The sequence below is a fragment of the Xiphophorus maculatus genome, chromosome 16 (assembly GCF_002775205.1).
Source record: "Xiphophorus maculatus strain JP 163 A chromosome 16, X_maculatus-5.0-male, whole genome shotgun sequence".
Taxonomy (NCBI): Eukaryota; Metazoa; Chordata; class Actinopteri; order Cyprinodontiformes; family Poeciliidae; genus Xiphophorus; species Xiphophorus maculatus.
In genome coordinates, this window is record NC_036458.1 from 17,437,216 (window position 1) to 17,460,481 (window position 23,266).

Sequence of the window (23,266 nt, forward strand, 5' to 3'; positions counted from 1 at the left end):
TTCAGTAATTCAATTGAAAAAGTGAAAGTGATATTTTATTAAAAATTTGTTACATACACAGAGATATAAATAGTTTATTTCTGTTATTTCTGATTATGGTTTGCAATTGATAAAAACAAAGTAGATTGCCACAAAGGGTAACTGCAAAGAAAGCCGACTGTTCTCAAAGCTCTATAATAATGGAATGTTTGGTGGAAGAAGAAATTCCTCTGTTCACATGTTAGAAATTATGTCTTCACCCAATTGGGGATTTTTGTGAGTCAGGATTGACTTAATTAATTTAACATCCAATCTATCTACACATTTTTAGACAGTTTGGAGTTGTAGACCTTGGCTTTTAAACCATGACAGCTATGAAGCAATCTAGTTGTTTCATAGTTAGATTGAAACATCTAGAATGATGTTTCTAGCTGTTTCAGAAACAACAATATAGCTGTTTTATGATATAAAAACTATATGATGGTTATATGTGATATAAAAAATATTTGATAATTCTTGTATCGCAAAAACTATGATATCAAAGTTTTTATGGCATAAAAACTACGATATTATAGCTGATATCAAAGTTTTTAATCACATTCTGGACTGTGCTGTTGTACTGGACTGAGATCTTATGGCAGTGGTACTCATTCTGAAAACCAGCACGGCATCAGGGGATGTAATTCACCTAGTCAAGACCCACACAGAAAAACAAGCTAGGTTGATAAAGCATCTGGGAAGTAAAGTCGTGGAGAGAAGAACCTTCAGGAAACCTTTGCTGAAATGTGCCTTTACTCATTTGGATATCAATTCATATCTCATTTGGAAGAAAAAAAAAAGAAAATTCAGTCGTACAATTTATTTCCTAGACATGGATTCATGTTGTTCTTCTCGTATTGATAATTTTGGTAGTTTTTGGTAACGTTTGTGTTTGCTACTATATGGAGATTTATCCCCCCCCCCCCACCCTTCTACCAGTACTGTACTCTACATTGCGTTATCACTTCAGCTTTACCTTTTAATGCTCTTCCATAAGGGTGACAATACTTAATCGTCACTTATATAAAATGTAGACATGCTTACAGTTAATTCTCTATGAAGTTATAGGCATTAGTATTTATAAGCAATCCAGCCATCTTTAAACCCATATAGTTTGTAGCACCAAGAAATACAATGAACATAGTGATTACTCTTTGCTAAAATTAATACAAATGATACATTTTTCATATCTTTGACAAGTTTTCCTGTATGCATGTATGAAATATGTACTTTTCATGTTGTCATTGTAAAAAATAGAATTTTCATTTCATAAAGATTCATGCAACTTGTCTGTAAATAGTTTGTAAATAGTTTTTCATCTGAACCAAAAATGTCTGGGTCAAATTTTGGTCTTAGTCCAGACGTGACTGCCACGTTCTTTTTATTACATCAAGATTGATCTCACTACTGAGCGTTATATGACTGAAAATGTGTCCCTTCGCTACATCTTTTAGTGTGTTCTTAAATGTTAAGAGAGATAAATGATCTTCAGTTGAAGTTGAGGGATAATGACGTGTTACTAAGTCTGCACTCAGGCACATGTAGCTGAGAATCACCATGATATTTGTCTTTCCCCACTAACAGCCTTAGTTACCAGGCCCTGAATGACACAGATTGGATTAGCCACGCGCCAAATGTCACAGAGGAAGTCAGAGTGGGAGGGGAGACAGAAGAAATGGTACACAGAGTGAGAAATGAGAAAAGATAAGGTCTTTGTTGCTTTTTTAACTTTCTTTTTAACGCTAAAGAAACACTCTGTTTGGACTATCGGACCAGGTGTGTGGAGGCCTTGGGATCAGTGATACTCAAGCTATTCGTTAAAAAAAGATTGTTTTGATAAAAGGTGCAATACTTTGCCAAAATGCTCAGAACAAGAAACTAAATTTAAGATAAGTAGCTGGTTTTCTTTTTTTTTTTCATTTTTGCAATCATAGAAAAATTAAGTAATTAGCTTTCAAATACAGAAGGAGGAAGTTGGCAAAAATGTGTAAAAAGGCTTAAAAAAAACCCTTAATGAAATATAATAATGTTGGACAAATAAAAATATGATAAGTTCAGTTTTTGAATTTGAGTACAATTACTTAGTAAAACAATGTGTTAAAAATAACACCATTGTTTTCATACATATTACATCTGTGTATGGATTATATAAATATGTTTTTCAGTATTTAAAACAGGGCTTATGTAAGCAACTGCTACTTGCTCTTTTTTAACTATTGTAAATAAAGATCAGTAAATATACAGAGGACATCCATTTATGATCAAATAATCTTTTTTATTTCCACCACATGCAGATAGTTGAAATAGTTGAAACAATTTCTTCAAACTTCCCATCGTCTCAAAACACTCAATTCTGAAACCATTTTCACAGAGATCAGAATAGGTTAAACTTGTCATGAAATAAAGATTCCACGAAGAAATTAGCGCGCACACCTAAAAACTGCCCATGCAGTCTGGTTGCTTAAATGAGGGACGTTGCACGCTTCATATTCTAGTATAAATGCTAAATATATTCCTGATGCTGCCTAAGAAAAACTATATAAGTGTACTCAGTTATGATGCGGGAAAATAAGAAGGGGGAGCTGGTGGAAGAGTCCAAAAAAACTCCAGCACAATAAGATTTTATAATACAATTACAAAAAATAATTTAGTGCAACTAAAAAAAAAACAAAAAACTTCTTGTTTCATGACCTCAAGGTTATCAGTTTACTGTGATCAGATTTAGCATTTTGTATCCATGAATCCTTCTGGCTTTAGTGACCGAAACATGTGTAGAGAGATCTGAAGTATTGCACTGGACTATCCAACCTGGTGATGCTTAGATCTCTGTACAGAAAGTCCCCCCATGTTGCTGATAAGCTGATTAAAGTCCTGATGCTGTTTGCTCCTCCACAGGAAGGCTGAAACTGATGATGTAGGCGCAGAAGCCTGTAGGGAAATCCTGCAGATTGTAAGCAAAAATCCTTGTGCAGATATGATACTAGTGCTGGTTTTTTTGTGGTAAGACGGTGGCGAAAGCAGCAGTGGAAAACTTATTTACCAAGTACTAAGAGTGAAATTGTGCTGGAATAAGGTTGTTTAAATTTGCCTCAGTCTTGTGGTGTTTGAATGATCTAGGAAATTCCTGGAGGCCATAGAATGGTCTTACTCCATTGCATTTGTTTTTTAGGTGAAATGGAAGAACTGGAGGCCCAGTGGCTGACAGGAATCTGTCACAATGAGAAGAACGAAGTCATGTCAAGTCAGCTGGATGTGGACAACATGGCGGGGGTCTTCTACATGCTGGCCACAGCAATGGGACTCTCCCTCATCACCTTTGTCTCGGAGCATCTCTTCTACTGGAGGCTGAGATACTGCTTCACCGGAGTCTGCTCTGGCAGGCCAGGGCTTCTTTTCTCCATCAGCAGGGTAAGTTTTCTATCAACATGATGTGTTATTGCATGTGCCAAAGGTTCACAGGAACAGGGAGTTCAGTCTGTAAACATGTGAGTATATGGAGGTAGTAATGCGTCAATGATCAAGGAAGAAGGCAAATGAACTACTTCAGTCATAATAATGGCTAATGTGGCACATATAGGGTCAAACAGGCCTGGTTTGGTTATTTTTTCCCTACAGACAAAATATCTGGTGCAAAACTAACTAACTTTAAAGCAGGAGGGAAGGGAGGGTTTCGCAAAATAGGATGAGATGCAAGGATGGGGATGGAGGCGGGAGGGGGAATCACGAGGCAGACCTGACTATTGACAAAAATAGACCCTAATTGCGGCCTGTTTTTTGGATGAAACCACAGCAACCCACACTTAATCAATTTATTCTCTCTCATTCTGCTGAAAGGTCAGCATTTTTCCTCATTGTGTGTGAGAACAAAAGACATGGACGTGCATGCCTAAAAACACTGCAGTGTCTTTGCACTTTATTTGCAGCAGTGTTACTCTGTATGGAATCGTTAACATTGGCAAGTAGTGAGGAGGCGGTAAAACCTTAAAGGGAAAAACTTTTAAGGGAGACGCTTTTTCTTACCACTTATGAGAATTCAGATTTAAATGTCATTTTGTTGCTTATATTATTCAGACATTCTTTACAAATGTACAAAGAAAAAAAACAACCTAAGGTTATTAATGAGTACATCTAAAGCAGAATATGGAACCAACATGTAGAGGGTTTTGTTGATTACTTTTTGTGGAAGAAAACTTACTCATGAGTGCTAATTATTAGCATATTTTCACCTTCAAATCCAGCAGTACTGCAACAGAAATGGAGGGGAAAAATAAAAAAAGAAAAAGTTGATCTCATGCATTGCATCACTGTTGATGTTTTACAGCACCTTTGTGGAGAGTGTTTTTTTTTTTTTTAGTATTATGGGCAGTTTTGGTGGCACAAAACAACACACTAAGTAAAAAAGTGACTACTGCCAGTAAACTGCTGGGGGATTGTTTGCATTCCCTTGGACACATCTATCAACAGTGATCTCTTAGCAAGCTAGTGTTATGTGACTAATTCACTGATCCAACCTTCCAATAAAGTAACTGTTCAATTCTCCCCATTTGAAAAACTAACCAGTCACGTAGTTTGGAAGCTTTCAAGGTTCCCTATGAGTCAAAAGATTTTTGTGTGTTTCTGAAAACTGCATAACTACACAAACTTTCAGTTCCAGGTGTCATTGGTCCAGATATATTGAAGCTGACATGTTGGTTAGCTACAGTAAGACCAGACTGTTTAAGTCTACCTTTAAACAGAGGTCCATATATCCCAGAATTTCATATTAATTTCTAATGATGCTATTAATTTTTTAATAACTTTAAATTGAGAATTGACCAAAAACAACTGCTGATACATTTTTAAAAAGTTATATAAAATATAGTATAGAAATCAAACCCATCTTGTAACTGATGCCCATCTTTTTGCATGTTCCCACGGGTATTTTGAAAATGTATTTTTGTCTCGTCACTGTAATCTTTTGATCCCTCCAGATATTCTCTTTCACATTTAAGTCAGGACACTGACTGGGTCACTACAAAACATTCAGAAGAATCATGCTGGTAAAATTACAAGATAGCCTTAAATCTGAATCTGCCATAGCTATAAATAATTTTGGTCTCAAATGTATATTAAATGCACCTTCACCTTTGAAAAAGCTTCCTTGATTATGCAGCCGATACACTATGAAGAAAGGTAACCTACTCCATTAACTATGAGAGAGATTCTTTTTTTCTTATTTCTTTTTCAGTCTGAAACATCATTTTTTAAAAGCTGAGCTTACAAAAAGGGACTCCAACAGTATCTGTAGACCAAGTCATTGGAGATATGGGAATATAAATATATTTTCAAAAGAAAAATGAAATTGTTTGTGATGTGGTTATCTGGGCACCCCTACTATTTTTGTGTATTACACAGTGTATTATTTTTTCATTGTGCAGTAGAAATGAAATTTGTAGTAAAATCTAGAATGTCCAGCCAAACAACACAGGTAGAATAGTTTTTTTAAGAACAAAATGAGGGCACGCTTTGAAAATCTATTGGTTAGTCATATTTTCAATAAAATCTATTTCCATCAATCACGTACTTAGTCAAATTGCCTTTTTTTAAGAAGAGCAAACAATGGTCGCATTTAATAAACTGTGATACATCTGAGTGTTTGCAAAGACTGGTATAATTGGTGTAACAGTTATACCAATTATAACCAATTATATACCAGTAAAGACTGGTATAATATATATATATATATATATATGTTAAACTAATTTTTTCCTATCCCTTTTCTGTTTGCTCATTTTCTTCATCTTTTCTTTATTTATGTGTATTATGCAGGGAATCTGGAGCTGTATCCATGGAGTACACATTGACATGAAGAAAAAGACAGACCTTGACTTCAGCCCCCAGGACAAAATGCTTAAGCTCATTAAGTCTGCGAAACAGATGACCAACATGTCTAACCTCAGTGGCTCCCGCATGAACTCGCCTAAACGAGAATTCATGCACTCAGCTGGTCCAATGATCATGGACATGATGGCAGAGAAAGGCAACTTTATTTATGCTGACAACAGAAGCTACGCTCCCAAAGATATGATCTATGGGGACACCGGTGACCTTCAGTCTTATCTTGCAAATCGCCACAAAGACCACCTCAACAACTATATTTTTCAAGGTGGGCAGCATCCCCTGACCCTGAATGATGCCAATCCAAATACCGTGGAGGTAGCAGTGAGTGCTGACACAGTCCAAACAAATGCAAAGTCTCAGCGAACCTTGTGGAAAAAGTCAACCGACACATTGCGTTCTGTGCCACCGGGGCCTTCTCCGATGCCTGACATGCTAATGCCCGATCCACGAATATCCATGAAGACACAGCGCTACCTCCCAGAAGACACAGCCCACTCCGACATCTCTGACTGTTCAAGCAGGGGAGCCACCTACAAGGACCCAGAAAACAACAAGCACCTGAAACCCAAGGACAACTTAAAAAAAAGATCCATGACGTCAAAATACCCTAGGGATTGCAGTGAGGTGGAGCTGTCCTACTTAAAAACTAAGCAGGTCAGCGGTGGAACCAACCAAAGTGGGAGAGGAGGAGGAGGAGAGAAAATCTACACAATTGATTCAGACAGGGAGATGAGCCTCCATTCAGATCCCGTTCACTACCGTGAGAGTCATGGTCTTGGAACAGATGATTTGGATTACCCTGAAATTTACTCTGACCACAGTGATAACTATAGAAAGTGTGAGCAGCCAATCATTCATCTGAACTCCTCACCTATGCATCACACGGACTCAGATCTTCTGCCAGACTCGGCTTACTCTAAACACTACAGCCTAAAAGAGAAAAATATCTCCCTGTCCCCTCATGAATCCATTGACCGCTACAAACAGACACACTGCCGATCCTGCCTGTCCAAAGTACCCTCTAGCTACCAACAAGGAGGGTCTTACGTTGCTACAGGATCTGCCACAGCATCTGGGACGCGATCTCCATACAATCGATGTGATGCATGCCTTCACACAGCCAATTTGTATGACATTAGTGAGGACCAGCTTCTTGGTGATCCCTTGGTTAGCCCCACCATGCATCACCAAGAGCAGCAGCAGCCAGACGAAATGTTTGGTCTATACTGGCCACAGACAGATGGGCCACATGTCCAAAAAAGAAACCGCTTGAGGCTAAATCGTCAGCACTCCTTTGACAACATCATGCTCGAAAAGCCCAAGGATGTAGACCCGGGCCGACCAGCACGCAGCGTCAGCCTCAAGGAGAAGGATCGCTTTTTGGACTCAGCATCTGACTCCCACTATGCCAATCTCTTTGGGATGCGCCCTTACTCCGGCAGACTCTTTGGCACTGGGTCTAAATCAATGCTGTTTAACAATAACCTTGAGGAAAGCAAGAGGAGCAAGTCCCTGTACCCAACCCATGGCTCGGAAAACCCTTTCCTCAGTCACTCATTGAGGGATGATACCAGCAGCAGACTGGTCCATGGGCGTAGCTCCTCTGACATTTACAAACAGCTGGCAGTAGGTTCTCCTTCATTGGCCCTAGGAGCAGCTCCCATCAAAACACGCAATGATGCGAACAATCTTCGCTCTTCTGTTAAATCCACCTCTTCATACTGCTCAAGGGATGGGCGGATAGCTAATGACATGTACAATAAAGAGCATGTGATGCCTTACTCAGCCAATAAGACTAGTGCATACCCAGCCTCAAGGGGTGTCCTAAACTCAGCCCAGTTCAGCAATAGACGGGTGTATAAGAAAATCCCCAGTCTGGAGTCAGATGTTTAGTTGATATAAGAAATGTTTTCTCTCCCTCTAACTCCTCTCTGGGTTTGTATTATAATTTATCACTATGTTGTCCACTAAGGGATGTCATAGCCACCTGACCATTTTTCTTCTCTTTGACATTGTGCTCAAAAAAGAACTTCTGGCCCACTTGGGACTAATTGTATTGCTCTTACTCTCTTTGCAGATGATATCACCATATTTGCCCATTGTCTCCCATGTACCAATCAGTTTAATATTTGATCAGCACTCTGCTGTACGGTTTTAAAACATAATAGTGCCATTTCTGGGATTGGTGTATTAGGTTTCTTTATCGAAGAATTCCTACTTTGGTATTAGAAGAAGAGTGTATTGTGCAGGTGTTGATGATGGTAGTGATTTTTTTAAGGAGGATTAAGAAACAGTGGAAAAGGAGATAATGCTTATAATGACCTCCTTCTTACCATTTTTCTTTTCCACCTTCACTGACAAGCTCACTACGAGAATGGGCCTGACAAGGAAACCAGATGGGTGAACTAGACTTATAGGCATTCTGGGAAGGAAAAGGTGGAGTAGTGAGCTAGTCCAATGGTCTGCTACTTGTTGCGCTAACAGATGTACCTATGACGACACCTGAGAGTGAAGGAGAACGCAAAGAGGATAAAAAAGTGAGCAAATCAGTGTAATCAACTGGCTGTTTTTGTCAGTTACTGGTTGTGGTTTTCTACTTTTTACAACTATGTCAGCAACACAATAGTGATGAGAACAATGTAGGAATAATGTTTACAAACTGAAAGAAGGCAGACTGAGAAAATGATTTGTATAGAGAAAAGACAAGAATGGAAACTCTAGACAGCAGAGGGGCATTTCATTCTTGGCACTGCACATATAAAATGATTGCAAAGTCTTACTTTTTTATTCTATTCAGCTATAAAAATTAAAAATCTATGTAGAATTTTAGTGTTTGCTTATTTGGTAGCACAATAGCAATTAGTTTAAAAAGAAACTCTCTCCCACATTTGCATTTGAAAAAAAGGCATAGCTTACTGAAAAAAAATCATCAGGAGTAGTAGGTTATTTTGCATGTGTTTATTCTTTATTCCTTCAAGACAAGAGAAAATGCACACAAATACTCAGTCAGACACATATTTATCATGTTTCTGAAAAGGGCAAAGTTAGAGGTGCTGGATGGATATAGTACAACACAAACTTTGATCTCTGATCTTTAAACATAATAAACCTGTAAAGATAATTGTGGAAGAGAATAAAGATTATATAACAAAGAGGGAAAAGATGACATCTGTGTCCGCCATCACCTCTTCTGTGGTGAGCACAGGGATAATTTTGTCTTTTGACAACTCTGCCACTGAAAACAGGGTATTTAGCTAAAAAAAAAAGCTCTGATGATCCCTTCCTTCTTCCTTTCCTTCATTTACATGTCATCAATGGTGTGATCTACAATAATTCACTTTTTTTTATTTTATTTAAGTCAAGTTTATTCTCAGTTGGCTGAAATAGGTATTGACAGTCTATTAGTATTTAAAGGGCATATATCATCACTTTTAAAAGGATTCATTGTTATTCGTTTTCAGCCGTGCATGTCATGATAATTCCATTCATTTCCATGACAAATAGAGCAATATGCAAAAATATTGTGAAAGACAAAATGTTGGTCAAAAGTGGCTAAAGAGTAATGAAGATACGTTTGGAATTCTGAACTCAGAAGCATTGATACCAAAGTTTACAGCTGAAATGTTGGTTTGAGTTTTTTCCTGACTACGAAGGAAGTCAGAAAAATGTTTTCTGAGCGAACTAGATTATACCGCTAACAAATGGGGGTTTTAAAAGTACTCTGCAAATCCATTCTACATGTAATTCAACATAGGAAGAAAAAAAAAGTCAAGAGTCGCAATAAATCTAATTTTAATAAAATAACACTCTGGCAGCGTTCAGATGGAAGTTCAAGTTATTTTTTCTCCATGTAAACAGTCAATGGTTTCCTCAGAAAGTTTTCAATACACAACAGTAAGACAAAAGTCAGGACGTTACTCCAAACATACCATACCAAACTCTTGAAGTTATTAAGTTGTAGTTTAGCCTTAAATGTCATTTGACGCTAATGTTGCGTAGGTGGTGGATTAGAGGGAGGTAAATATACTGATATACATTTAGATTACAACTACAGTCAAACGCTCCCCCCTTCATTTGGCTCAGTCAGGTAAAAAAAAAAACAAATAAGTTGAATATGAAAATAAGACGGGCAAGGGTGTTTATTAATTTAACAGAGTACAGATAAAAAAGCAAAAAACACTGTAAAAGAAAGCATGTTCTTGCATAAAAACTTTTATACTCATTAACAAGAGCTATGGCTGCCTTAGTGGTTTGACTGATTTCTTTCCTAACTCTAGCATTTAAATATGTTCTCTTGTCTCAGGTTTGGGGTGTGCCTTCCCTTGAATGGAGATTTTAATTGTTTCATAAACTTCAGGCAAAAATGTTTACAACATGATCTTAATGGCGAAAATGCTCACTCCGTCATTATTCTGTGTTGCCAGTGCGTTCAAACGCACTATTTGACATGTTTTGATAAGTAACCAGAGTTAAGTTTATGGGTAGCAGTTGTTCTTTGGACACAGTTTATCCTGTTGATACATTATCAGATGGTACTTCTTTTTGCTGTCAATCACATTCTCAATTAGGTACTGTCAATTTTGTAAATTAGCCAAACTAAGCATAATTGGGCAGAGCTGAGACCACTAAATGGTGGGAATATACTTCCCATATCCATCCATTGTCTTTATCTGTTTATCCTTGCATGGTTGCAAGGGGCAGGTCAGCAATTATTGGGCGAGAAGCATGGTACACCAGGTAGCCAGTCAATCACAGGCCAACACAGGACAAACCATAATGCATGCACACATTTCCAAACCTGAGCTTATTTTAGAGACTAGTTAACCTAGGATTTGTGTTTTTGGACTGTGGGAAAAGGTCTGAGAATCCTGGAGAACATGCAGGTCCTGCTAGGCAACAGTGCTACCAGCTGTACCACCGGAAGGCCACTCCCATGTTATGTGTTGAATATGCATCAAAAGGCACTAGTGGTATAAAAAGACGTTTTGGTGATTATAATGTCCTTTTAAAATGTATGATTATACTTTAGATTTCATAGGCTATTCTAGATTTTATGGCTCACAAATATGATTATATTTGCCCTTTAAACACTGTAGTCTTAAAGGAGATTGTTCTCACATTGTGAGTAATTGAGATATCTTTAGGAAGAAGAATTTTTATAAATGGATCCCTTGTTTTCCTGTACACCATTGTTTGGGTGGGTTGTGGGTTGGGGCTACTGGATCCAAGGAGGCTCCACTGTTTTATACTCATCCATCACATATCCATCTGTTGGGATTTAGTGTTATCTGTGCATGACAGATCTTGGGCAAGCTTGAAATAATAACCAAAACATTTTTTTGAGGTGGGGTGGGATTAATCTGATTGTTTATTTACATGTTTTGATATTTGCATAAAGAGACATACGTGTATATACTTCCATGTTCACTCGTGCCAAACTTTTTGTAGCATAAAGCTGTACAAATTGCACACTTTAGAAAAAAGACAACTCATGAAATCACCTTTGTTAATTGATTTGTTTGATTGATTGGATCCACTAAGCCAAATTGTATCAAATAAAAATACCTCAGGATGATTCTGTGCATTTTGGAGGAGCAGTAGCAACAGAACAAAATGTGCCACAGATTTTTGTAGAAAATATATAAAATATATTATTTAAAAAGAAAAAAAAAACATAAACATGCTACAATTTATGGTGGCCACAACGCAGAATGAAACTTTTCTCCTGTTTACTATACCAGTCCAAGGTCTTCCAGTTTAGCTCTGTGTTGGAGCTCATGCAACCTGAGAGAGAAAAGGAGGAAGAGGAGGGGAAGAAATGGAAGGTGGTAGGGAGCTTAGATGTTCTCAGCTCTACTTTTTTTTTCCAAACTGAGCACCCTTCACAGAATGAATTCTGAGAAGCTATCCTCATATGGAATAATGGGATTGTCCCTCCTCTCTGTACTTGACTGCATTAGCCACTGTGTTTCAGCTGCTTGCTATTTTTAACAACCTCTGTCATATCACTGTTTTTGAGATACTACAGTGAACCTCTCCTTGCTCCCCAAACAGCGTATCCCTGATGTTGACTGAAACGCCCCCTTTTGCCCCTTTTTTTGCATTTATCTGCATATTTATTATGGTTATTATCATATTTATCTCCACATGCTGCCTGTGTGAGCTGTCAAGTGAACAATATGCACATGGAAAATATCAACAACGCACCATTTTGTTTCATGGACTCACAACACTTTGTTGAGTTTGTTCAACTTTTGCAGAACCATCCAGTAAGCTGATGCCGTCTTACGTTCGAACACGCACCCAAACACCCTGCCCTTGTGATGACAACCCTGCTCTTTTTAAATGACAAAAAATGTATTTTAATTACATTTAATGATAACTAATGAGGTGATGGCATGCAACCCCAAGATGTAATAAGTTTGTTTTTACGTTTCTCTTTTTTGTTCATTTTGTTTGTTTATTTTGGTTATGATGTTATAATCACTAATGCGTTGTAACCAGATGTGAGTATATACATATTTGAGAGAAGAAAAAAAAAATATATATATATATCTGTGTTTAACACAATGAAGATGCTGCTGTTTTGAGGAAGAAGGCGAGGAACTGACCCCTCTCTGCGGCCCTCCCCCGTACTGGCAGACTGGTTGTTATCAGGCCATGTTTTGTCCAGTGATATAACAGGTTGCATGGGTAGGGGGGACGGGAAGTTGGGGGTTCAGGCTTGGGATGATGGGACATCCTCGCTCTTTCTCTGAAGGCAGGTGAGAAATATTGTATCACCAGCTCTGCTTCTCTCTTACGTCTCCTTCATGTGTGTCAGGACTTCAACTCTAAAGAAGAAGAAGAAAAAAAAGCAACCCTCAACTTTGAGTCTGCTATCCCTCCAAAGATACAAGACCTCTTTCTTTATTGTTTTGCTGTAAGAATAGAGCTTTTTTTTCTAAAAAAAAAAAAAAAAAAAAGGAAAGAAAAAACTGATACTTCCTCAAAGACTTTTAAGGAACTATTTTGAATATATTTAGAAATTACACTTGTAAAAATCGCTTGTAAATTCATACTGAAATACATCATCATGGAGAATTATAAAGAGTAAAAACAATATTTTTTTGTGTGGATTTCACAAGAGCTCTTCTGTACAGTGGCACTGTTTATCTCTCTTTCTATCTCTCCTTTTCTCTTTCTCTCTCTATAGAGCAACTAGAATAAAATTTCACCATTCACAAGGCTTGCCGTCTTGTCAGGATCTCCTGTGACAACAGGTTGTCCTTGCTTTATGTATAAACAATTTCTTCAGCTTAAGTTAAGTGACTATTTAGATGGAAATGAGAGAAAGTGTTTGATTCTTTTCTTACTTGATTTTTTAAAACTAAATATGTGATTAGGAGTCTTACAGTATCTTGCAAAACTATCCTTAAGCCCTTTAAAAACATTTTTTCACATTCAGAAGAATGTGAGAAAATGTTAAATGTATTTTCATAGGATTTTGTGGTAGACCAACACACAGTAGTGCATAACTGAGCGGTAAAAGGAAAATAACACAATTAAAATGGCTTAATTCTGCAGGCTTACCCTTGAATAAAATCCAAACCAATCAACCATCTTTAAAAAACAATTATAAAATAAATGGCTTTATTTTAATCTTTAAATAAGGACACAGCTATTCTGCAAAGGCCTTAGATGTTTGTTAAAGAATAGCAAATAACAGACAACATCATGAAGACCATGGATCATACTAGTCAGGTCAGAGATCAAGTCCTGGAGAAATTTAGAGCAGGGTTAGATAATAAACAATATTCCAAGCTTAAGATATAGACACTTTCTTCTGGTAGCTCTGGAGTAGCTACGGCGATCCAGAGTACAGATGAGAAAACTGTTGACAGGGCAACCAACTGTTGACAGGTTGCCACCAAGAAGTCCGACCTTCATGGTGGAGTCATGAAAGAAAAACCAAAAGTGCTATTGCTAAAGCCTGCTACAAGTCATGTAGGGGATACAGCAAACATGTGGAAGAAGGTGCTCTCCTCAGATTATGCCATTAACCTTTCTGAGCCGGCATGCACAATTCTACTTGTGGCAGAAATGTAGAACTGGAGCTTCACTCAGAAATCATTACCAACCTCCCGGATCATGGGGGTTAGCAACGTCATGCTGTCGTGAAGAACACTTTTTGAGCAGGGAAAAGAAAAACTGGTCAAAGTTCATCAAAGATGGATTGCACAAGCTACAGAGCAATTCTGGAACATAGCCTACTAGAGCCAGCACAATACTGAGACAGTCAAAGATTAACTGGAATAATTTAGGTCAGTTTGTCCTAGAGAGCAAATTTTTGCACTTTTTAGAGATGATCCCACGAGTGACAGTCATTTGATCCATGTATGTTAATCTAGGTCAGGGGTCTCAAACTCCAGTCCTCGAGGGTCACAGTCTTGCAACTTTTAGATGTGCCTCTGCTGCACCACACCTGAATAGAATAATTAGGTCATAAGCAAGGCTCTGGAGAACTGATCTACACAAGGAGGAGGTAATTAAGCCATTTCATTCCAGTGTTTTGTATATGTGGCACATCTAAAAACTGTAGGACAGCGGCCCTTGAGGACTGGAGTTTGAGACCCCTGATCTAGGTAAACATCTGAAATGCGCAGGACAATTAATGTTGAGGACTAGAATCAGCCACCCCCGGTTTAGATCAAACCATGGTCTAGTCAAATCCAAATCCAATTGAAAATCTTTGGCAATGAAAGGTCGTTCTATAAATTACCGACTGGTGGAGGCTGTATACAAACCATCTGTAATCCACATCACAGTTATGCCTTATTTTGTTGGTATATACCATAAAAAAACGAAAACTAAATGATTTTAATATTCAAAAAATTCAAGGGCAAGAATATTTTTTGCAAGGCACCGTAGATTTCTACTAAGAAAACATTAATTTGGAAATCTGAGGTTTTTATGAGCAGTGCTTTTGTTTGTTTCCAATAAAAGTCCACTTATTTAGACTTATGATTCCTGGTCGATCTGTAACATCTGAATCACAATTTATCTTGTCTGCTAGTAGATTTTGCATCTCTGAGCTTTTTTTTTCCCCTCCCTGTTTTTGGCGACACAATAAATGTCATCTACCTGGAGTCATATAGCCATATAAAATATAACGCAGAGGCTTCATCGTAATTTAGAGACAATGTGTCAGTTGTCTTTAATGTAATCAGTGACAACTCGTTAAGTCGCACATCTGTGGTGTATGATGTTTGTAAATACAAAAAAAAGAAAAAGTACATCCTATTTTCAACTAAACAACCCAAACCAGGGTGATTCTTTTCATTATTAATGAGTTTGAACTCATGTTGTTGCAAGGAAATCCATAGTGATTTCATTTTAGCACAACCATGTAAAGTTCAGAACCTGGAGAGGTTAAACACTTCATTTAGTCATAGCAGATTAAGCCCTAAAAGAGCGTTGTAGTGGTAATTATTTAATTGCTGGTGAAATTAGCATAATGGTGGGAAATTGTTAAATGTATATTTGTCTCTAATGAGTACAGCACTTTATGAACCAAAACTTGAAAACCTGCAAGAAGTTTCTTTAAAATAAAAGAACTAAGATAAATTTGTTTCCACGGATAAATGTTCGCACTGTTTCACATTTTGTCATAAGAAGTATTTCTTATGAAAAAATTAAAGGAAGCGCTACACAGTCTGGCTGCACAGTGGCGCAGTTGGTAGCACTGTTGCCTTGCAGCAAGAAGGTCCTGGGTTCGATTCCCGGCCAGGGTCTTTCTGCATGGAGTTTACATGTTCTCCCTGTGCATGCGTGGGTTCTCTCCGGGTACTCCGGCTTCCTCCCACAGTCCAAAAACATGACTGTCAGGTTAATTGGTTTCTCTAAAATTCTCCCTAGGTGTGAGTGTGTGTGTGCATGGTTGTTTGTCCTGTATGTCTCTGTGTTGCCCTGCGACAGACTGGCGACCTGTCCAGGGTGTACCCCGCCTCTCGCCCGGAACGTAGCTGGAGATGGGCACCAGCAACCCTCCTGACCCCATTAGGGACAAGGGTGAACAGAAAATGGATGGATGGATGGATGGATGGCTACACAGTCTAATCATCACGTAATGTCTGAAGTATGCATGATGCTTTTAATAATGGCACCATTTGAAATAGTCGCTACAGGATATAATGAGATCAGTGCTGTGGAGTTCACACTATTCGCCTGTGTCATAACCAGGTATGTAACCTTTCTGTGATGACTATGCCTTGCTTTATCTTTTTTCTTTTTTTATACTGTAACAGATCCATTCCTGACCCTCTATGATTATCCCAAAATGAGCAGGTCATCATTAATCAAATTAATTAGGAAGCAAGGGCCACCATAAGTTTCAGCTTTAACCAGGAACCAGGAAAAGATCTGGATAGATTACCGTGAGATTACATAATAGCATTATTATGTCTGTCCCGTAATATTTAACTTGCAGTTGCAATTTTTTGGCTGAATTTTGAAAAAAAAAAAAAAAAAAACTAACAAGCTTTTTGCGGTAATAAAATTGTGCATACTCTTGTGTTAAATGCGTAGCAAGGCAAAGTAGGAGCTTAATTTCCTAGGGCCTTTCGTCTTCCAATAACAATGAAGGCATTTGGTGTCACAAAGATGTTACTATCAAGAAATTGATCAAAACAACTATCTCTGCAACACTGATATTTACTGAAGCTAAGATATTTTCCAGTATTGCATTAGCACATGGTTCCTCTTATGTAAGTATTTACAGTTGATGAAAAAAAAAAATAGATAAAGTATAATTATAATCATAATAATCATCAGAAGTGAATTAAAACCTTTACATTTACATTCTAATGTGGAAATTGTGGCATGAGATCATGAAAATACGATTGTCTAACTGTGTAGCTAGTCAATATATGAGTTTCACTCTCTGAAATAAGTGACAAAAATATTATACTTCAAATTTTCTTTTAGATGTACCTGTATTTTATGTACTCGAATAACCAACTATGTAGTTGCACCACCCAGCTGCTGCTCCCTGTTTTGCATGTTACAAAAACATTAGGAAGGTTTTTAGCATTTCCATTCTGCTTTTCCATTTTGGCTTAGCTTTATGATACAGTGTAATGTACTGCCGAGAGCATCCACCTTGAAACTGAAATCCTTAAAAAGGATGGTTAAAAACACGCTTCATACATAACAAGCCGGAACCAATCCTGTCAACTTGCAGAGGCTGGCTGGTGAGAGCTGGAACAAGCAAGGTCTATCATTAGCAACACATGATTAGCTGCTTAATAATGTAGCCATGCTGAAATTCACATTATGCATTTTCTTTCTTTCTACTCTCACATAGGATAACACATAAAATGCTATCCATCTGTCCATCAGTTCTCTTCTCCTGTCCTATTAACAATATATAACCCTACCAATTTCCTCTTCCATTTTGATCTTGATCTAATTGTTTTTTTTTTTTGTTTATTTGTTTTTTAAATAGGGATTTTGGTGAGTATGTAGAAGCATGGAATATCTGCTGTCTTACTTTGAAGAATCAGAGAGAAGTTCTCAAGAAAGAAAAAAAGTAAACCACTTTTTCATGCTGGTAATTTTAATCATCTTTCTAGCATGATTAAAATTGAATTTTGAATGTCATCATTGTTGAATCAACCAATTTACGTCATCGCTCATTTCTCAGTAAGCAGCAGTTCTGTTCCTTTAGAAGTTGACTTGCATAGAAATTCATCCACCTACTTAGAACCCAGAAGACAGTGACTTAAGTCTTTGGATGAAAGTGGATGAAATCTATGCCATGAGTGAAAAGGTCCACAGTTTGCATAATGGGAAAAAAACATTACATTTTTAAATTTGATCACATTTCTGTTCTCCTAGCGTTCATTAGCCAGAACATTAGCCACTGATCTGGCAGCAGACTGATAGAAAAACTTGCTTCATATGAATGAAATTCACTCCTGTTCTGAGTAGCATTCACCTCGATTCCCGACTGAGAATATTTGCCAGATTCTCTAGAATAAATTCTGTTTTGCCTCTACAGTCTGCAGGCAAGATACTCACTGCACACATACAGTATATTCCCCACAAACCCACTTATAAATGGCTTTTTATATTTTCTAATACTTTACTTGTGATTATGACTCAGAAAAAAAGGACCACTCTGTGATGAGAGCAGATGTCTCAGTAGATTTGGTTTAAGAGGTTGGTAAAAGATGTAAGAGACAACGATATGCAAACCAGAGGTGCAGGGAGGGGCAGTAATTGAAATGGGGATGTCATTCATCAAGTTTTATAGAGGTGGGACAAACTGTGAGGTACGGCCATGTTTGTTTGTGTGAAAAGGAATAAGAGTGAACGCATCAGCGTGTGCTTGCGTGTGTGTGTGTTACCTGTCAGCCAACTAAACAAAAGGACTGTGGCAGATCATTTTCTTCATGCAGAGAGGTGGAAGAAACAAAAAAGAGCACTCATTTATTTTGTCATTTTCTATTCTCCCTTTTGGGTACCAGAAAATCACCTTCAATTTAAATTTATTTAGACAAACAATCGGCTGCAGCAGCATCAAGCAAACTTTTTTTTTGTTATTATATTTTTGTGGGTCCAGCAGTGATCCTTTCAGACATTTTTCTTCATCATATACAAACAAAATTCTAAAAATGTTAAGTCCTGACAGTTAGAAGATGTAAGAAAGAGTACAATCTTCTTCAGTACCTGCTCTATAACCTAATATTTACAAGACTTAAAAAAAAGCAGGACTTTGATCTCAGCAACACTTAAAACTTTTGAAGGTTTCTAGTAAAACTAAATTATAGCTTTATTTACACTTTTAAATCTTACAATGCATTTTTAGTTTATTACAGATTTCCTTGGTGCATTTCTCATACAAAAGCATTTGCAATTTGTTCACAAAAATTATAAATTCATTTTTAGATCATACCATGATTTCAAGATTGAACAACTACGTTAGAGAAATTCAATTCTGTTCTAAGAAACGCACCAAAGTGGCTGAGAAAAAAAACCTGTATCATGAAATATTGCACAAGCCATTCATACTTCATTTGACATGAAGTATGAAATTCATACTTCATACATCACCTGCTAACAAGGGGGATATAGGGTGCCTTCACATGTGAACTCATGCAGGCCAGATTTTTGTGACAGCAAAGATCCAATGAGCAGACAGTGACTATCAAGCTCTGATTTATTGGGCGGCATTGAACTGTATGTCGAAATACAAAACGTCCGGGCTTCCAAGTAAATCTTTTTGTTTACTTCACTCCGAAATGCTGAAAATACCGCAGCCTGTCAAGCAGCAACGTCCCAAAGGTTTAGAATCCTAAACACAAAAATATGATTCACTTGCATTGCTATTAAATATTACATAAAGGTTTTTTTTTTAACCTTTATTCTATAGCTATATTTTTCAATGTGCAGTTGGCATTTAATTCTAAATATTGAAATATATTCTTAATATGATGCACATCAAACGGTAACAACAAAAATATTTTTAAGCTTTCAGGAGATGGAGCTGTTGCAAGGTAAGAGATGGCGTACATCCTGTATGCCATTATGTGTATTAATGCACAACCGTCCTCCTGTTTCCAGTCTGTAATTAGATGACAAAATTATGTTTATGAGTTGTGACACACAGTATGAAGAACATGGAAACGCATATCAGAGAGTCCTGACATTTAAACTGTAGACCTTTTTGTTGGGAGGCAACCAAATACGCCCACAGAAGATACATTTTTTTTAATCGTCTTTTCAAAATTTGCCACATCGTTGCGCTCATGATTAGATCGAGTGGCCTCAATCATTCTCACAGCCTGTAAGCAAGAGGGAAATAAAGGCAAATTCAGTGTATTAAAATGAGATACCGCAAAGTAATTGCAACTGCGCTTTGTCAGTTGGCAACAACTACAGTCCGGTTTCAATGAGAAAATGGTGCAAATGAATTGCTAATACGCAAAAGAGGCCCCACAATGCTTCTGGTTTGTGGCTTTTATAGCTTTCAAAGTACATCTGAGCTGTAGATTTATTTTCAAAGTTTATTGATAAACACTATTTTTTATTGAATAGGATATTACACATCTTATTAAAACAGAACACCTGATTTAAGTATTCAACAACAGGCCTTAAAACATTCTTCATCTTATTTTCCTCACATATTTGAAGAGATGGATTATACACTTACAAAATTTTATTATGACTTAATGCTCAGATTTTATGTGGCCAAAAGAAACAGCACTTTTCCTCCTTTAAATCAAACGTGTATAAACATCAGTTTATTTCTTATCTTCTAAAAACAAGAGCAACAAAAAAAGAAATGACTAAAGAAATTACTCATTTGAAACTGGCATCTTCCTGAATATCCCGGGGAGGTAGATGGGACATAAAAGCTCAATTCCAAATGCATTATGATCTAAATGTCATGTTCAGTGATTGTAAAAGGTTTTAAGAGGGAATGTATGTTTTTGATGTGAAATTTATGAGCACAACAAAAACACAATATAGTGTAGGCACCCCAGGACACTGGACTGAAACGCAGTGGATGGACGATATACTGATAGATTTCATTTCACCTTAATGCCTCAATCTTTGTCATACACTGACTTTCATGCCTTCTTGTTGAAATAAGACTTTCATGACCTCCTGTGAAACACTTATTGTATTTTTTGATTCCTTAATAATCACAAAACGATCGCTAAAGCGCAATACCATTTACAGAATGTAGACTGGAACGAACACAGGGATGGAAAACTTGAGTAAGTATTTTGTTAAATACAGTAGTTCTAATACTTGGGTAAGGAACAGATTTTATTGTCAAACTGATATGCAAGTTGTTAAGTTGTCATCCAAATGATATTAGAGACTGTCATAGGAATCATTTTTATTTATTTATTTTTTTTTTTTGCATATGAACCATTCTCTCTCAGGACACTTTTGGCAGTGTGATATTAGCCTGAGGAAGCCTGTCCTCACTGACACGAACAACTGTGTCCCCCAGTAGCATCTGTTCCCACCTACAGCCACGTGTCCTGCTTTTTTTGTGTCCTTGAGCTATAAAGCAAAGCGGTGATGCCTGCTCCAGTTTTCTGTGGGTAAGAATCTCAGCCAGACGGCTAAACTTTTAGAAGCTTGAGAGAGAGCAGGCTTTTTAAAATCACTAAAACACGTTTGCCCATTCTCTGGTAGACTGAATCTTTCACACTGAAAAAAATACATCAAGTGAAGATCCACTCAACATAAAAACAATGAAGATACATTGTTGTTGTTTTTTTCCCCTCCCTCCTTTCAGCAAGGGATGAAAAAAAGAGCCTGTGGGCAAAATAACAAAACATGCAGCAACCGTCCAATCTAGGCAAGCATCTGTGTGTGTGCATATAGACTTTAACAACAAACTTTAAGAGGCTAAGCTGCAGCTGTGCCTAATGCACATTAAATTAGAGTTCCTCTCTTATCGTGTGGGGGTGCAGGGATGCCTTCGACTCATTTGTTTTCGTTGCTGGAGCACAGATTTGCGTGCTTTTGTGTCCTGAAATTGACCTTTCAGTGTTGTGAATCTCAATAAAGGGCCCCATAAATCATTGCAGGTGTCTCAAACATGCCGGCAGGTAATTAATTGCAGGGGAGTTGGAGCCAATCTGAGCTGAGAGCTCAGGGGTGGGCCAGGAAATATGCACACGAGCAGGCTTCTTTTGGTGGCTTTCCGTTTCACTTGTGATTTCAATGGCTTTTATCTTCTTACATCATTAAATTCCAATTATGAAGACTCATTTTTTTAAATTTGTCGTTAAATCAGACTTATCTGTTTGTTAACTAAATAAAGGTTGTTGTTTTTTTATTGTTTTGCGGAAAGAAACTCTGGAAGTCACATTTAGTAGGTGGAATGACTGACTCCATGGACACCAATGAAATGACAGACCAGCCTTTTACTCTCTCACTGATTTTACGAATCAATCATGATTAACCAAATTTAGCTTTTTCCACAAATAAAATTCCAAAAGTAAATCCTTACATGTCAAAGCACAAAATTGATTTCTACAAAGTAATGACAATTAAATATGTTTTACCAAACACATGATTACATAAATATTCAACAGCTTCAATTCAGCGAGATGTGATGGCATCTTTGACTGCCATCACAGCACAGAGTGGATAGATCTCCATCTGGCTTTCTGCAGTTTTATGCCATTTTTCCTAGCAAAACTGAGCTAGCTCTGTCAGGTTGCATGGGGATCAATTATGAACAGCCCTTTTCAAGTCAAACAACCTTTTTTTTTTCTTCTTTGAATCAAGGTTTGAGCTCCTCTGGGGAAATCCCGACGACATTCCAGGAAAGTTCCACAACATTCCAGATCACAATAAAATAAGTTCTTTCCTTGCCTTTTACCTGGAGGTTACAAAGCAAAAAGAAAGTCCAGGGTCCAGAAGGGACACGTTCAAGCTCTGCCGCTGCAGCGGGACACATGGGGAAAAAAAATACATATTTCATCTTAAAATGAAAGGGTTAGGGTAGGAAGGACATACATGTTGTTGAAAGTTTGTTTGAAAGTTCTTCATTTTTGCCCAGCAAGAACAGCTGGATAATTGGAATGGAAACAACAAAATTATCCCAAGACACAGATCACAACTGGTTTTGGAATGAAAACAGAGGCTTCCATTAACCATGGAAGTCTCAAGCTTACTCTATAGCAGACTATGTCGATATTTGACCGTGAATGCACAGTTTTGGATCTTTTAGTGTAAATAAGTGGAAAGAATAATCACTTGGTAAGAATAATACGAAGATTGTGAGTTCACAAGTGTCCCTTTACAAGATGCTGAACTTTGACTTTCCTACTGATGTATCAGAGTGTAAAACGTAACACTGTTGCATACAAGCTTTTTGAATAGAGGCGTGATAACAAAAAGCCCTGCATATGTCCAATTCTTTAACATTCATAAAACAGATAATTAAAAGCCAAAAGTTAATGGCATTCATGAAATGATGTGTGTAGGCAAATATCTTACTGAAACTGTAATTCCTCATAGCAAGATTATGATCTTAGCTTTGCATCGATAAACAGATAAAGTCCTACTGGGCATTCTAATACCAAGCATGTGATTTCTAGAGCTGAAATTTTAAATTGGGTTAAGCAAAGGCAGGTGTTCTTGCATGAATTATCCAGTTATAATGTATACTCTTGTGGTCCTATACAATCACATTGGCCCCTCACAAAAGGATAAACAACCACGCTAGTACCGGAGGCTAATTGTCTCGCAGAGTAATCACAAACAAGGGGTAATTATTTATTGCCAAAGCTTCCTCATTTAATTTCTAGTTGCCGCAACAGTATGGATGTAATATGAATGGGCAAAGCGCAGG

General features: G+C 37.4%; 1 protein-coding gene across 3 annotated transcripts in view; it reads left to right on the top strand.

Annotated features, from left to right (window-relative positions):
• Window positions 1–12,807, top strand: part of grin2a (glutamate ionotropic receptor NMDA type subunit 2A) — a 165,092-nt gene extending 152,285 nt beyond the window's left edge. For 2 of the 3 annotated variants that reach the window (XM_023348694.1, XM_023348693.1), the window contains 2 exons: window positions 3,188–3,426; window positions 5,827–7,791. In XM_023348694.1, coding sequence (XP_023204462.1) covers window positions 3,188–3,426; window positions 5,827–7,791 — 2,204 coding nt within the window. Of the gene's footprint in view, window positions 1–3,187; window positions 3,427–5,826 lie in introns of all 3 variants that reach the window. The other variant, XM_014472551.2, reaches the window with a different exon arrangement.
• The last annotated feature ends 10,459 nt before the right edge of the window (window positions 12,808–23,266 follow it).